This window comes from Armigeres subalbatus, chromosome 3 (genome assembly GCF_024139115.2).
Source record: "Armigeres subalbatus isolate Guangzhou_Male chromosome 3, GZ_Asu_2, whole genome shotgun sequence".
NCBI lineage: Eukaryota > Metazoa > Arthropoda > Insecta > Diptera > Culicidae > Armigeres > Armigeres subalbatus.
Genome location: NC_085141.1, coordinates 369,407,912 through 369,424,771, shown reverse-complemented (window position 1 = coordinate 369,424,771; position 16,860 = coordinate 369,407,912). Strand labels below are relative to the sequence as shown.

At 39.7% G+C, this 16,860-nt stretch overlaps 1 protein-coding gene across 1 annotated transcript in view; it reads right to left on the bottom strand.

The window, feature by feature from the left end:
• LOC134226410 (protein TIS11-like) overlaps nt 1–16,860 on the bottom strand; it is an 84,936-nt gene that overhangs the window by 67,616 nt on the left and 460 nt on the right. The window contains exon 2 of the mRNA XM_062707170.1: nt 16,250–16,717. Coding sequence (XP_062563154.1) covers nt 16,250–16,309 — 60 coding nt within the window. The 5' untranslated portion in view covers nt 16,310–16,717. The remainder of the gene's footprint in view (nt 1–16,249; nt 16,718–16,860) is intronic.

The following is a 16,860-nucleotide window of genomic DNA, read 5'->3' as shown; positions in this document are numbered from 1 at the left end:
CTCTGAAAGGCCGAATATTGCCGCGAAAGGCCGTTGCTGTCACCTTCATTGGAGGCAGGCGTTTGCCAGGAATAAGGGGAGAAAATAAAATACAGTATACCCCTGCTGATCCGACAAATGTATGGCCGGACTATCGGGGTTTCTCTAGTTTATCCGACTGTCAAATCCATACAAATGAACCAAAACAAAATCCCAGCACATGTTTGAAAACTGACAGCATAATGTGTTTAAATGGGCGTTGATACTTTTTAATCCGGAAAATTCCGAATTAGCGAGATCCGGACTAACGAGTCGTCGGATTAACGAGGTCCGGATAAGCAGGGGGATACTGTAACTCCTCCGTTCAAGGCACGTCCTTGCCCGGAATAAGGCGAGAGAGTAAATAACCTTTCCTTTTAAAGCATTTGCCCGGAATAAAGGAGAAGAGTAAAAACAGCTTCTGTTAAAGCACACATTTGCCCGAATTCTATTTTTCAAAAGACAGGAACACCGTCTTCGACCAGAGGTCGTACAGACTGAAAATTTAACACCTAGCATGAGACAACGGACAGGACACATAACACCCAGTGGACCATTGAAGAATTTTTCGATCACGAAAGGTTACCTCCTTACCGGGGCGGGAATCGAACCCACACTCCATAGCACATGCGTCTAGACGATTGACGTCGCTAACCGCACGGCCACGAAGCCCACAAATAATGCAAAAAAGTAAAAGACCCGTTCTTCACGCATTTGCCCGGAGGATAAATGTTTCTTCAAACCACGCATTTGCCCGGAATAATGTGAAAGAGTTAATGTCTCCTTCTCTAGAGCTGCATAAAATTTTACATCTTCCAACTTTATTCGATCCATTTCAACAGCAAAAAGTAATAGTTAGCCCATCTTTATGGCTGCAAGGTACATTTGACTGTTTGTCTAATTATTGTTGTGTGAAAATAGAGAAATTATAGAAAACAATCAAGTAACCATTAAGTTACAATCAAACTTTTTTTTCTTTTGCACTAATTTCAGCTATGCCAAATATTCCAAATATCCAAATATCTATTGAAAGCTTTTAAAAAGCCGAAACATAACGTTTTAGTGAGAGGGCGCGTTTCGGCGTTTCGGTTATACATAAATTTAACACCTTCCATACAAAAAACATTAAAATTGGGTGGGTGTAGATTGGAACTTGCCAATTTTTGCGTTTCTTAATTTGTGAATAAACCCAGCATGTGTTTTGGCCTTTCTCTATTTTTTATCCAATTTTGACACATTCGGGCGATTGGCCATTCGAAGTAACGATAATTCGGAGAAGTGACCATTCGGTGTTATAGTCTTTCGGGGCTCTGGCGTTTAGGAGGTCTGGGTCATTTGGCATAACGCCGTTTGGCATGAGGTCAAAGGCCATGTGGCATTACCGAACTTTTGTCATTACGGTCATTTGGCATAATTTGAAGCTGTGAAAGGGAATGGGTTATTTGATATATTTTTTTGTATTATGTATTATTTTTCGGAAAGATGGGCAAACGAAGTGGCAGAACTACTTCCGAGGAAGGCATGACATCCATCTTTGACTCATTTAATGCAAATGCCGGATAAACAACTTCTTTTGAAGAAGGGATCAGATCAAACATTGCCTGAATCTGGACAAACAACTATTCCCAAAGAAGAAATTAAATCCACCATAGATTTTCGCTGTCGTCGCTGTCCGGAACATCTTTTGCTGGCGAGGATAGGGTGCTAAAAAAGATATTTTAGTTACCAGATAAATTGCCATTTAGATCCCCTATCCCCTATCCTATTCGATTTGGCAGTTCGGTACCTAACATGTTTCGGACAGCAGAACAAAGGTAACCGAAGCGAAAATCATTATCTTGTAACCAAAATATCTTTTGAGACAACGCCTATTGTTCAGAAGAATATTGCGGTGAAACTGGCAACACTGAAGGGGTAAAAATCGGTAGAAAAGTGATGAGTGTTGGGAAGATTGTCGTTCGGACAAATACGGAGAATACTATAATGTAAGGAATATTTTGTTTACTGTGATTAGTTTGATTTTATTTAACGGAATAAATTTACGGCATTGAAGCTGGTCGAAAAATTTCGGCTGCTATTTGGTGTTCTGCCGTTCCGTGAAATACTACAACACCCAATACATTTTGAAAAAAAGAGATTAAATTTATCATTGCCATATTTTGAGAAAGCCTACATCTGAAGGACGAATATCATCCACAATTTGGCTTATTCTGGCGTAAAACACAAATCATGTCAACACATGATTATGTTTATGTCTAAACATTGATACTGATACTTATTTAATCAAAAATATCATCGAAAGCCCACTAGTTCGCTAGATACGTGGCAGACGATCATTGTCCTATTCTGTTGCAGTTTGAGACAAACGCCTGTTGCGAGATGAGTTTGTTTCAACATTTACAAGAGAGGACAATGTTGTTGTCATTGGCAGTGTTGCTGTTTTGCATTCCACTGCTTAATCTTGACAAACGCCTACTTTGATCACATCCACAATTGCCTTCATTCGGGCAAGCGCCTTCTTTTTAAGAACGGATCATATCCACCATTGATTGCCGTAATCACACACTTATTTTTTTACCGGGTTCTCAGCAAAATGTTGAACTTTTACCGAGATTCAAACAGCCGTGCCCCAGCAAACACGTTTTTTGCCGAGTTTTCTGTCAAAATTGCTGAAAATCAGCTAATAATTCGCTGAAAAACAGCTAACAAACATAAATTTTGACGGCATATCAGTTTTTTATTTTGCTGGCGCATGTCTGTGCGATTTTTTGCCGAGCTGCAAAAATAAAAACTAAGTGTGGAGGGCAAGCACCTACTTTTAAAGAAGGGATCACATCCACCATTGTCTTAATTTGGGTAATCTCATACTGTTAAAGAAGGGATCACATCCATTATTGCCTTTATTAAAAAAATCGCGTACTTTTGAAGAAGGGATCATGTTCGTCTACTTTCAAATAAGGGATCCATTGCCACATCCACCATTGCCATATTCTGAACAAACGCCTACCTTAAAAGAAGTAATCAAATGCACCATTGCCTGAACCCGGGCAAACGCATCCCAATAGATGCGTTATTTTTGTAGAAGAATCAATCATTGTTATTCACAAGATGAAACATGAATCCAATAAAGGGATACCAACTATCATTGCTTCATACTCGGCTAATGCATGCTTTTTACGTAAGGATATTGTCTTTTTAATATTATTTTCGACCTGTGTTATAAGCACCATTCCGGCTTTTTTTCCAGCACCACTAATTTAGTGAAAACAAACAAAAAATTGCCGCTTGTCCGTTATGTCAAATGACTGTTTCTTTTGACGTTGTTCACAACTCCGCCAAACGACCGTTATGCTAAATGGCCTTGATTCCAAATGGCCTTTATGCCAAATAGCCAAATGGCCAAATTGCCGCTTTCCGTTCGGGTTAGTGACATTCGGGACATTGTCTTAAAATCCTTTCTTGATAATACGTTAGGTCAATTTAATTTAGCCGAATAGAACGTTTGGCCGGAAAGCGGTTATTAGGCCAAAAATTTCGATCGGTTGAATAAGACGTTTAGACGAAGAACCCATTCAGCCGAAAAAGTCATTTGGGTGAAAGAGAGACTTGGCGGAACAGATCTTTGGGCCAAACATGTCTTTTGTTGCTTGAAAAAAAAAACTCCTGGCCGAACGGGTTAAACGGTCGAAAATCTCCTTTTTTCGAACCGGTAATTTGGCCGAAAATGTCGTTTTGTCGAACAAGTAATTTGGAGGAATTGATCATACGGTCGAAAAGCTAATTTGGGCGAAAAGGGGGCTTGGCTGAGCAGGTCATATGGCCAAAAATGTCGTTTAGCTGTACGGGCGGTTTGGCAGAAAACCCCGTTCAGCCGAACAAGTTCTATGACCAAGAACAAACATTCAACCAAATAGGTCCTGTGACAGATTAGTCTATTTCAGATAAAGACGAACATGTGATGAGCCAGATGACCAGACCAGATGAAAGAAACACATTATAAATCAAATGATAAAAAAATTACAGATAAATAGGTCGCTGTTCACACTAAATCGAACAACACAGTTTGAAAATGTGGTTCCAAACTGTGATCAAAAGTGTGACGATGTCAATTTAAATGCATTTTGACATCGATAAATGTCGAACGAAAGCAAACGGTGTGAGAACCATGTCCTTTTTCTTTTGAGTATTTTGTTCTGACATGTTATTATTCATTGGAATATTTTTATTTAGTGGAATTCGAGAAAAAAATCGGGAGAAGTAATACACGAGAAGTGAGAGAAAAGGAATAACAAATGAGAAATGACCAAGTGACCTTTTCGGCCAAGTGATCTGTCCGGCCAAACGACCTTTTCGACTGTAAGACCAATCAAATGTCATTTTAGGCTAAATGGACCGTTCTGCCAAACGACTTTTTCTGCCAATTGCCCAGTTCGACTGATCGACATTTTGGCTGTAAGTCCTTTTAACCAAATAAACATTTTCAGCCGTATGACCTGTTCGGCTAAATGACTTTCGATCAGACAGTTTTCGGCCCAATTGTTAGCCAGCGCCAGCCGTCAAGGAGCACCGAAATAAAAAAAATGCGTTTAACAGATAGAGCTATTTTTTAAGGGGCCAATCTATAACAGACTTCTAGAGCAAATCTAAGAAAATTTGTTTAGCTCGTTTGAACGTATCGAATTGTTTGGATTTAGTTTTGAATGCTATTTCGGTTTCTCTAAGACTTTCGGAACCAGCTACAAGAGGCCAGAAAAAATACACAAAAATTGCTTCAATATCATGAAATTTGATTCCCATATTACGTAGAGCGGATGATTTCATTTTTTGACCACTATTACGGTTACCGAGATTGGCCATATTATGAAGGGCCTTTATGCTCCAATGACTTACAAGAAAATGGGGGTGAGGTTTTTGTGTAGATTTTGCTAAAAAGGATCCTCTGCATCGAGAGATTTCGTTGACCAATTATTTGCCTTCACAAATCAAATTGATTGGAGCAGAACTCCCTTAAGAAAATCAGTACTCATTATGGATTTTTCTTCATTTCTTAAAATTATTATTACCGAATCCAGGTCTTCAGTTGGATTTTTTCTCTTGATTTGCTTGATTTGCTGATGCTTCAATTGAGTAGGAGAGTTGAATTTTATTAACCAAACAGCAAACCCAGTAACAGACCTACTCCAGAGTGAGATTCTTCTTGATTCGAAAAGTCTAGGTCTGTTGCGACTCCAACCCTCAATCAAATCACTTCAGAGTTGAATTTTATATCTAATAGTCCTTGACCCATGAAAAAAAAATCAATTCTTTTACATTACGTTTCTTGAATTTTCCAGAAATTCGGTGAAATTTTAATGCTTCAATAATATTCGAACGGTGGTTACAGAAATTATAAAAAAAATATTGACTTGATGATTTTGAACACTTCTCTTCTTGATTTTTTTTTTGTTTAAAAAGCTTCGTATATGTTTAATCACGCTACTCCCTGATGCACTTTATAGCCCGTCAGTTCCTGCAATTCATTGCAAGTAACAGCCGCTAGGTCAGTATTGCACATTTTGTTTTCCTCTGTAAGAAAGGGGCGCCCAATAAAAATTTCGTTTGGTCATAGGTTGGACGCCACTTGTGACTAGAGGTGAGGATCTTGATTAATCCCTGGTTAATTGTCACTTTTAAATTTTACTCTTGAACGACCAATGCACGCTTGAGATTATTGTTTTGAACTCTATTTTTTGTACTTGAACTTGTAATTAGATTTCGGGTTTCCAGATCTATGGAAGTGCTTCCTTATAAAATTGATGGTGATTCAGTACAAATATTTAAATCGAAGATGAGCATCATTGAACATCATTATGATGTTAGGTAAATTAATGCTTTTACTGATTCATAGCTTTGAACGTCGTTTCACTTTAAGATCTTTCATATACTTTATAATCACTTATTTCCTATACAGGATTGCAAAAGAACTAGCGAAATGAATTCGTCAAATAATTCGAAGGTGAATTATTTATCAAATTGAATTAAGATTCCACTTGGCAAATAAAAATAAACGATCAACTCCACACTGTAAACAATCGAAAACTCCCAAGTGTAATACGACCGTAACCGACATCCTCCCAGCAGATCAGAGTCTGTCACACCACTTAACCGAAATGTCAGCCACCTGGGGTATAGCAGTGGATGTTGTTGGTGTTGTGATTGTTGATGTTCGGTGAAACCAAAAATAAACAACCGGTTACGCTGCGATTACGCTCATACCCGAAAACCAAACACCATCAACCAACAACGCGGGAGTAACGAAGTTTTGGACACAAAATTTGCATAATTTCTCCTGGTTATTTAATTTTTGTTTCCACCCCTACCGGCGCGGCGGCGGTGGGTTGTCCGACAGCCTGACAGCCGGGCAGATGTGACAAGACAAGGCGGATGAGCCTGCGTGGTGCGATGCCGCGACAGTATAACTTTCACTGGGTGGTGGTGCCGTTGATACGCGGTAGCGCGGGAAGGACGGGCGTATTGCTTAATCGATCGTGCCGCTGTAAAACGGCTTCCCTATATAAGGACGACTTGAAGTCGATGGATCTCGCGAAGAGTAATTACTGTCCACAATGGGCTATAAAGCCTCAATCAAGCTTGATTTCCTGACGAGGACTGACCTTTCTCACGTCGGACGCAGTGTAAATTGTGAGTAAAGCAATCGGAGAATATCGTTCTTCTGTTGAAGCCAAAGTCTACTTTCCACGTCCACTCGTTTCGAATGGGATTAATATTGGCATCTCATAGAGGAAGTGATTATAAATATAGGGTTTCATGTATCCAATGGCACGTTTTAAATAGAAATTCGAAAAGGGCATCAGTTGTCAATGCTACAGAAATGCAAATTTTTACTATTTCCGACTGATTTTAACCGATTTAAGTATAATCTGTAAGATCAGTTCGCTAATATCCCCTGGCAGTTTTAACTTGATTTTAATTTTCGAGTTTCAGTATATTTAAAATAAGTTGGTTACCCTATGCATAACACAATCCCGATGCGCTTGTTGCGCGCTGGATAAACGTCACAGGTGATGTTTATGCTGGTGCTCTGTTTACTCAACTAACCGATAAATAATACTTAGAAGAAAAAAACTCCTTAGCTAGTTCGTTATGACCCAACCAGCAAATCACGACTGTATTGACATGGAAGACGCAAATCATCAATTATTCTTGGAAAAATCATTCAATTTGTTAAATTTCTTTGCTGCGAATATGCAAATAACAGAACACGTGTTTTTGGATGAGCAAATTATAAATTTGTGGAAAAAACACGTGTCTCGGCGAGACTCAAACTCACAACCGCTTAATATTTACATAAATAGAAATGAAGATTTCCGTCTAGAGACAATACAAAAAATCACCAAAACCAGAAGTCTCCGGATCGTCGCGTCATTTAAATAACGAGAGACAAATAAGTGACAGAATACTGTACCATTTAATTATAATGCTGTCATCGCTGCTTATCGCACAACAACATGATCGATTGGCACTGGATAAATGCAGGGATTGACTAATAACAAGTTACTCTTCCACGAATGCTTCTGTGGTTGATTGCTCTGCGGTTAGTAGTCAGATCATTAAAACGCAACAAGATAAGGAATTATCGATAACGACTCTTTTAACATTTTTATTTTTATTTTTTAGAATATCTTTAGAGAAAACTCCGATTTATTGCCATGATATTTTAGACACGTTTTAGATGTTATTTTGATATCAGAACATCCATTTCAAATCTTGTTTGTCTAAATTAAAATTTATCTGACAGTTCCGTGTCGATCAGCCAAACAAACAAACACTGCGGACTGCGGAAAACCACATGACGTCAATGCTGCCGCGGAACGGAGCCCGGCTTACGCGCGCGGTGCGTTTGCAAGTGGAGCGAACTGCTGCCTCAACTAGCTGCAATTGAGCTTGATGAAGACAAGTGATAAAGAAAAAGCCCCTTCGACCGACCGCGGTCGCAGTGCGAAGCCGGGGACCCAGTTCCAGAATTGAATTAAATGAGAAGAAATTGAGTCTTATTCAAAATCGCGTCTCCCGTTCTGCCTGCCATCGTCTTCGTCACCGCTGACATCTCGCACGGTCATAAACGTCAACCATAACGTTGTTGCTGTTTTGGGCAGAGAAGGGAGACACCCGGAACTCGAACGCGCACGCTCGCACGGTTCGAGTGTTTCTCACTCGCTTACTGTCTGACTGGCTGAAAATTTATTCAAAACAAGATCCTCCAATAACTGCAGCTGATCACGGCAGCGACGACAACAACAGCGGGTCTATTTGCTGGACAGTACGATGATGGTTCGACCCTCCCAGCAACGAACGGCTGGCTCCGTCAACCGGACCGGGCCGGCGATGGAAGATTTTATTATTAATTGGTTTTTATTCGAAAACGCTACAAATCACATTGGGAACTCGGTAATGCCGCTGGCGACTGTTGGGCGCCATAGTGTCGACTCGAGTCGACACTTGCTCCATATGCCGTCCGTCATCATTGGCAGCGTTTATTTAAATTCGTACTCATTTATTGCTTTAATGGTCGCCACCACCACCACCGCCACCGCCAACGGATGGTTATTGCTCGCGATCGCGAGTTCATTGAGGATTTGAGGAGGGACCCGATGTTGGTAATTGGACCCCTCGAGATGGCGACATCTCTCGCTCGGCTCCAGAGTAATGGCTGTCTCTTTCGTTCGTTCGTTTGCTGAGTTCAATGAAAGTGAAATTGTTGTGGCTTATTTGAACGGAAATTAGACCGTTTCCGATATGGTTGAATGAAGTTTAAAACTAAACGAAGGGTAATTCACCTAACGACAAAATGCAATTTCATATCATATTGAGACATTACGAGACAAGCAAAAATGGTTACCAATTAAAATTTGTATCATCTTTAGATCTGTTGTTCCAAAATAAACCAGAACAATATTATCAGTGAGCCGCCTCAATTTAATTTGTATGCTGCCGTTCTGTTTGAATTAAATTGCCATAATAACAATCGAATCTTATCATTTGACAGTCATTTATGAGATTGTTCTTATCATCGAACGGTTTTATCTGAAAAAGGGTCCAAGTGAGGCAGGTTTTGCCACGCACGAACTGGGATCGAGGCGAATTAAAATTTCGGGTTCTGTGAGCATGGTGACTCAAAGGCAAAGAAGTGAAATAGGCTACAATTTTTTGCCGTTCTTTTGAATCGCATTTGAGACTAAATGGTGAAGTAAGAAAATGTAGGAAGATGAATAAGTTTTTTTTTCATGATTTGAAGAACTTTTTTGCTTGCTTCAAAACAGTTGTAAAAGTAAAATCAGCAGTGATTCAAATCGTTCGGGGCTGTCAGTTTGAATATGAATCTGATTCAATAATTTTCCCAGCAGCGGTTCTAGATTCATTTTTAATACCAGAAAACTGTCAAAAACTTAAAACTAGTATAACGCTTAGTTCTATTTTCTGCAGAGTTGAATCACGAGATTCAAAGATTTTTCAATTGTTTTGGTGTACGAATGCGTCATTTTATCTACGGATCAATCTTGGCAGCAACAAAATGATTTTATTTAATTGACCTTTCCCGTCAAAAATTGTATCTCTTTTTATTGTCTCAGTCGATTCTTTGGCGTATTTAAGGTCAACTTTCCCAAAGAACCCATAATTTTTGAAGCCTCTAACTATTTTTAAAATCGAAAACAAAAAAGTGCTGCACATGTGAACCGGTCTAAAAAATTCACCCGATGTTCGTTCAAAGTCGGGCAAATGTTAGGCCAATCTTGAAAAACAGCATTAAAACAGCATTTTTGGTTTCAAATTGTTAAAATAGAGGGGTCAAAAAATATGGGTTCTTGGGGAAGTTGACCTTAAATAAAATATAGAATCGATTGGGCAAATACAAATTTTTGACGGAAAGTTCAAAATGAATGAAAATTTGAAAAATATGAATGGAATGAAACTGAATCACTACTGATTTCACTCTAAAAGATCTGTAGAAATGCAAAAACTGATAGGACAAGGCACTTGCGTCGCCGTTCCTTTAATTTGCATAAGAGGTAGGACCAAACTTGCAGTACTGATAAGTCACTGTTATTCCACTTACAAGCTTTTTCAACACCCTTTGAACAATATACTTTTCTGGTTTCTTTCCTTGAAGGAAAGAAAAGGATACCAAATAAGCATACTGCCATCGCCTTCATGGGACATAGTAAATCAGTTTGGCCACATTGTATGAAAGCCTGAAAGCAACTAATTGTACAACAATTTTGACAGCCGCATTCATAGGGTTCTGTTCCTCTCTCTGGCCACTATGAACGCCATTTGTACACAAAATGAGATAGTGTTCGCTTTCGAGGGGCTCAGTGAATCACTTTGACCACTTTGTAAAAACGCTTCGAAGCAATAATTTGTACTGAATTTTGGACAGTGGCCACCTCCATAAGCCTCAGAGCAACTGACAACTGAAATTCAGGCAGTACTCAGTGAGTTATTTTGGCCACCTTCAAGCAACGACTATTACACAAATTTAGACAGTGGTCGATTCAGTTCATCACTCTGGCCACTATGAACGACTCAGAGCAACAATTTGAACCAAAATTTGAGGGCATTTTCAGAAAAATATATTAAGCTCGTTTAGTGGAATGTATTAAACCGTCTAAGACGAATTAAGTACTGTCCATTTAATTCCACCAGTTAATTTTCGTTATCTTTGCAGATACGTATTTCGACCACAACTGTGTGGTCGTCTTCAGTGTCTTGTACTTGACTCGACTAGTCGTAAGTCGAGTCAAGTACAAGACACTGAAGACGACCACACAGTTGTGGTCGAAATACGTATCTGCAAAGATAACGAAAATTAACTGGTGGAATTAAATGGACAGTACTTAATTCGTCTTAGACGGTTTACCAAAATTTGGATAGTGGCCACCTTTATGGGACTCAGTGAATCACTTTGGCTACTATGCGCGCTTCACAACAACTATTTGTACTAAAATACAGACAATAATCGCCTTCATAAAACTCAGTTTGTCACTTTGGCCACTCAAAGCCAACATTTGTACTCAAATTTAGACAATCGCCGCCTTTATATCATTCATTTTTTCACTCTGGCCATGAACGCCTCAGAGCAACAATGTGTACTGAAATTCAGACGGTGGTTATCTCCATAGGCTTCGGTCATTCTTTTTGGCCACTTTGTATGAACGCCTCAAAGCAACAATTTTTACAAAAAAAATTAGACGGTAGTTGCCTTCATAAGATTCAGTTCGAACTTTGGCCACTTCGTCTGAACGCCTTAAAGCAAACATTTGTACTCAAATTTAGACAGTGACTGCCTTCATAGGACTCAGTTTATCACTTTGGCCACTTTGTATGAAAGTCTCAAATTTGGACAGTAGCCACCTTCATATGATTCGGCTCATCTCTTCGGCCACTATGAACGCCGAAGAGCAACCATTTGTACAATAATTGAGATTGTGGCCGCTTCATGCGACTCACTTAATTACACTGGCAACTAAGAAAGATAAAGAGCAACCATTTTACAGAAATGGCCACTATGAACGGTTTAGAGCACGTCTCATTTGTACACAAATTGAGATAATGTTCGCCTTCGAGGGACTCAGTGAATCACTTTGGCCACTTCGTAAGAACGCTTCGAAGCAACCATTTGTGCTAAAATTTGTACAGTGGCCGCCTTTCTAAGCCTTAACTAAAAGCCTAAGGCAACTAAAAACTGGAATTCAGGCAGGACTCAGTGAGTTCTTCTTCTTCTTATTGGCATTACATTCCCACACTGGGACAGAGCCGCCTCGCAGCTTAGTGTTCATTAAGCGCTTCCACAGTTATTAACTGCGAGGTTTCTAAGCCAAGTTACCATTTTTGCATTCGTATATCATGAGGCTAACACGAAGATACTTTTATGCCCAGGGAAGTCGAGACAACTTCCAATCCGAAAATTGCCTAGATCGGCACCGGGAATCGAACCCAGCCACCCTCAGCATGGTCTTGCTTTGTAGCCGCGCGTCTTACCGCACGGCTAAGGAGGGCCCCAAGTGAGTTACTTTGGCCATTTTGTATGAACGCCTCCAAGCAACGACTATTGCACAAATTCAGACAGTAATTGCCTTTATACGATTCAGTTCATCACTCTGGCCACTATGGACGACTCAGAGCAACAATTTGGATAAAAATTTAGATAGTGGCTACCTTTATGGGACTCAGTAAATCACTTTGGCCACTATGAACGCTTCACAACAACTATTTGTACTAAGATTCAGACAATAATCGTCTTCATAGAACTCAGTTTGTCACTTTGGCCACTCAAAGCCAATATTTGTATTCAAATTTAGACAGTGGTTGTCTTCATAAGATTCAGTTCGTACGTAATCACTTTGGCCACTTCAACTGAACGCCTTGAGGCAAACATTTGTACTAAATTTTAGACAGTGGCCACCTTCATAGGATTCGGCTCATCTCTTTGGCCACTATGAACGCCATAGAGCAACAATTTGGACAAAAATTGAGATAGTGGCCACCTTCATGGGACTCAGTGAATCACATTGGCCACTATGAATGCTTCACAACAACTATTTGTACTAAAATTCAGACAATATCCGGCTCAGTTTCAGCTTTAGTGCGGTAAGACGCGCGACTACAAAGCAAGACCATGCTGAGGGTGGCTGGGTTCGATTCCCGGTACCGTTCTAGGCAATTCTCGGATTGGAAATTGTCTCGACTTCCCTGGGCATAAAAGTATCATCGTGTTAGCCTCATGATATACGAATGCAAAAATGGTAACATGGCTTAGAAACCTGGGGATGTAATGTCAATTATAATAATAATAATAAGAAGAGCTTAGTTTATTGCTTTGGCTACTTTATATGAACGCCTCAAAGCAAATATTTGTACGCAAATTTAGATAGGATTTAGTTCTTCACTCTGGCCATAGTGGCCAGTGGAACGCCTCATAGCAACAATTTGTACTGAAATTCAGACAGTGGCTGTCTTCATAGGACTCAGTAAATCACTTTGTATGAACACCTCAAGGCAACTATTTGTAAAAAAAATTAGACAGTGGTCGCCTTCATAGGATTTAGTCTACCGGCCTAGCCGTTATGAACGCCATTTGAACAAAAATTTAAATAGCGGCCGTCTCAAAGTTACGTGGGACCCAATGAATCACTTTGGCCACTATCAACCCTTCAGAATAACTATTTGTACAAAAATTCAGACAGTGGCTCTTCTCTTAGGATTCAGTTTATCACTTTGGCCACTTTGTATGAACGCCTCAAAGCAATAACTTGTTCTCAAATTCAGACAGTGGCTGCCTTCATAGGATTCAGTGCATCCCTCTGGCCACTATGAACGCCTCATAGCAACATTTTTTTTTACTAAAATACAAACAATGGCAATGGCAATTCATAGAACTCAATTGCTTTGGCCACTTTGTATGAATGACTCAAAGTAACTATTTGTATAATGAACATCGTAGAGCAACTATTTGTGTCACAATCTCAATTATGGTACACTGGTTCTCACTTAATTACTTAATTAAAAAAAATAAGTAACCGCTTTCATTAGATTTAGTTCATCTATCTAGCCACTTTGAACGCTGAATGGCAACAATTTGTACAAAAATCGAGATAGTGGCCGCCTTCAAGAGACTAAGTTAATATAAGTTTCAGTTCGTCTCTAGGGCCACAATGGACGCCTCAGAACAAAAGTTTGTACTAAAATTTGGACAGTGGCTGCTCTCATGGGAATAAGGCAATCACTTTGGCCACTTTGTATGAAAGCGTCAAAGCAACAATTTATACTCAAATTTTAACAGTGGCCGCCTTCATAAGATTCAGTAAATCTTTCTGTCCACTATGGACGCTTCAGACTCAAATTTAGACAGTATCCGCCTTCATAGCAACTATTTGTACAAAAATTTAAACAGTGGCCGCCTTTATGAGATCCAGTTTATCACTCTGGCAACTATGAACACCGCAGAGCAACCATTTGTTCAAAAATTGGCCGTCCCCTGACGTCCATATCTCAGACTAACTGTTTTTACTATTTTCAGGCAGTGGCAGCCTTCATAATATTCAGTAAAGCACCTTGGCCACTTTGTATAGCCACCACAAAGCAGCCATTTGTACAAAAATGTAGACACAGTGGCCGCCTTCATAGGATTCAGTTTAATTCTCTGTACAAAATTTGTACAAAAATTCAGACAGTGGCTGCTTTTGCAGGACTCAGTTAATCCCTCTGACCACTATTACTTAATGCCTCACTGCCACTTTATGACAATTTGTCGTTGAAAATGTGTTTGTTATTGACTATTTAGATGCCACAAACTGATATTTTTTTGCACAGGAATAAATTGAATATATTGTGCCTTGCATTGTTGCTTTCGTGATAATTTTTCAAGGCTCTCATAGATGTGTAAAATTTATCCGCAGTACAAATAGCATGCTATCAAAGCATTCACCGCCAGAATCCAGCAAGTGGCGGCAAAATTTAAAAAAAAATTTCTGGTTCCTATTTTTCGTTGTGACTAAAATAAGCGAAGGAGTAGATTTTTTATGAGCGGTACAATAATAAACCACAAAGAACAAAGTCCGATGCTCAACTGTGAGTCATTTTCATCGACAAACGTCGATATAATCAAGGCCTATTATGTTATTTTTTTCGCAAGCAGTGACCGCAGTGACAATCAAATGAGTGAGTCGATAAAGAAGTACGCTGAATGAGTCATTCTGTTTTAGATAATACGCGATGTTTCAAACCCTACTTTCATGTGTATTCTTTTCCAAAACAATGGATCAAAGTACCACTTTTACGATTTTTTGTGAATAAGGACTTTACTTTTAAAGCCTCCATAGGAAGCTCATAAAAAACCACGTGGAATAATTTTGTAAGGCCGTATTCGCCAATAATTCTGAATAATGTTGACAGATCTTTGCAGGTTTATAGTTCAGTTGAATAATTTAAATGTGTAATATTGAAAAGGAATCTTCTTTGGCCACGTCCTAACAATCGATGGAAAATTACGTTATTCTGACAATTTATAGTCTGCTGAAAGGCATTTAAATTGTTTTGTAAACGAAGAAAATCATATTCAAAAAAATGTTTACCTAACACGCGATGGTTTGTCCAAATTCGCTAATCAAAGATTTGTCATAATCTCAAATAGAACAAGTGACAAAACGATCTGATTATACACCCAAGCGCTTATCTTTTTTTTTGTGAAGCTATGCCGGGGGGTTATTTAACCCATGTTTACAAAACTAATTCTCCTATTCCAGCAAATTTCAATCCAGAATTAGTGATAATTAAATATTTGTTTTCGTCCATGTCGGGCATATTCATCACTGCGCGACCAGCTATTTTATCTATTGCGATAGATAATCAAATATATTCCATGATAATTGATAAATATTGCGTGTTGGACAATATTTCACCAACACCAGAACCAACTCGTACTTCTATCAGCATCGATAAAAATCGCATCACGTTGTCCCTGGTCCCACAAGTGCTAATTCATTTCCCGTCAGGTCCACCAGCCAAGCAGAACACATCACCAGAGGTCGAGTGTGCTTGCTTTCGGCTTATCATATCAAGCTGCCTTGCCCCCGCACACACCAACCCGGCAGCAGCAGCAGCGTCGTCGAGCGTTCTTTTGTTCGATCGCATCACCTAAAAATACATATCTCTTGTTTGTTCGGTCGCTCCTCGTCATTCTCCACACTGGCTGCGGGTTGAGCTCCATCGCAACGACCCGGCCACTTGAAAACTCTCATCACAATCAACAGATGATTTCGATTACATCGTTCCCATCAGAGCGATGATATGAGGAAAATCCAGCGATGCACTTCTGGTGAGTGCATCACTTGATGGCGACAGGAATTTCTATTCCCCCACTAGCAAGCTACCTAATGCATCCCGGTAGTATAACCAGCCCATCGTCATCGCCCGGTCTCCAGCAGGCAGGCAGGCAGACAGGCAGGCCGCTGTTGATCGAAAGATTTCAACGGTTTCTGTTCACAGGCAACAGGTCGTTGAGATTCTAATTCTGGCTCATGCGCAGTAGGTAGACCGCAAATTCTCATCAAAATCACGCCCCCACAATCGAAATTGCAATTCAGAATCGGGGATCAAGCTGCGGAGAGAGCGACTTCAACGCCCGAATTAACGACGACGCCCAATGTTACAATGTCCAACTTATGCTACGTACCTTCAGTGTAAAATCTCCAAAGTCGTAGAACGCCCCGGTGTGCATTATCGCGGTAGACATTCTCCGTGGATTTCTAGCTATCGTGGCGGCAGTTTTTGGACTTTTTTCTTCACAAAACGCCTAGAATTGGGCGGTCGCACTAACCGGGTCGGTCAATTTTCACCCTCTTCCGATCTGCTCGAAACGAAACGAGGAAAGAACTCTGCGCAGCAGGCACCGTTTCACTTGCTGTGTGAAATTTCTTCGCCGTTTTTTTTATATCACTGGTTTATCACTTATCTTCGCTGTATTCTTTTATTGCTCTGTTATGGTTGAAAATGCACTATCTATTGCCAATTCGCAAAGAACGATTTTCGATTAGCACTACTACTACTACACTTTGATATTGCTGGAAATTTTCCTTTTTCGATTTTATGCTTCGATCTTCTCTTCTATTTTCGCATACCAAATACCACTCTTCTTCTTTTTCTGCAAAGAAAAAAAGAAAGAAATCAATAATCACTTTCAATTTCGATTCGATCACTCAGCGCACAAACGATATGATAGCAATCATTCACGAAATGGTTCAATCCACGACTGTGAATTTCTACGACTCTCACTCTCGTTCTTCG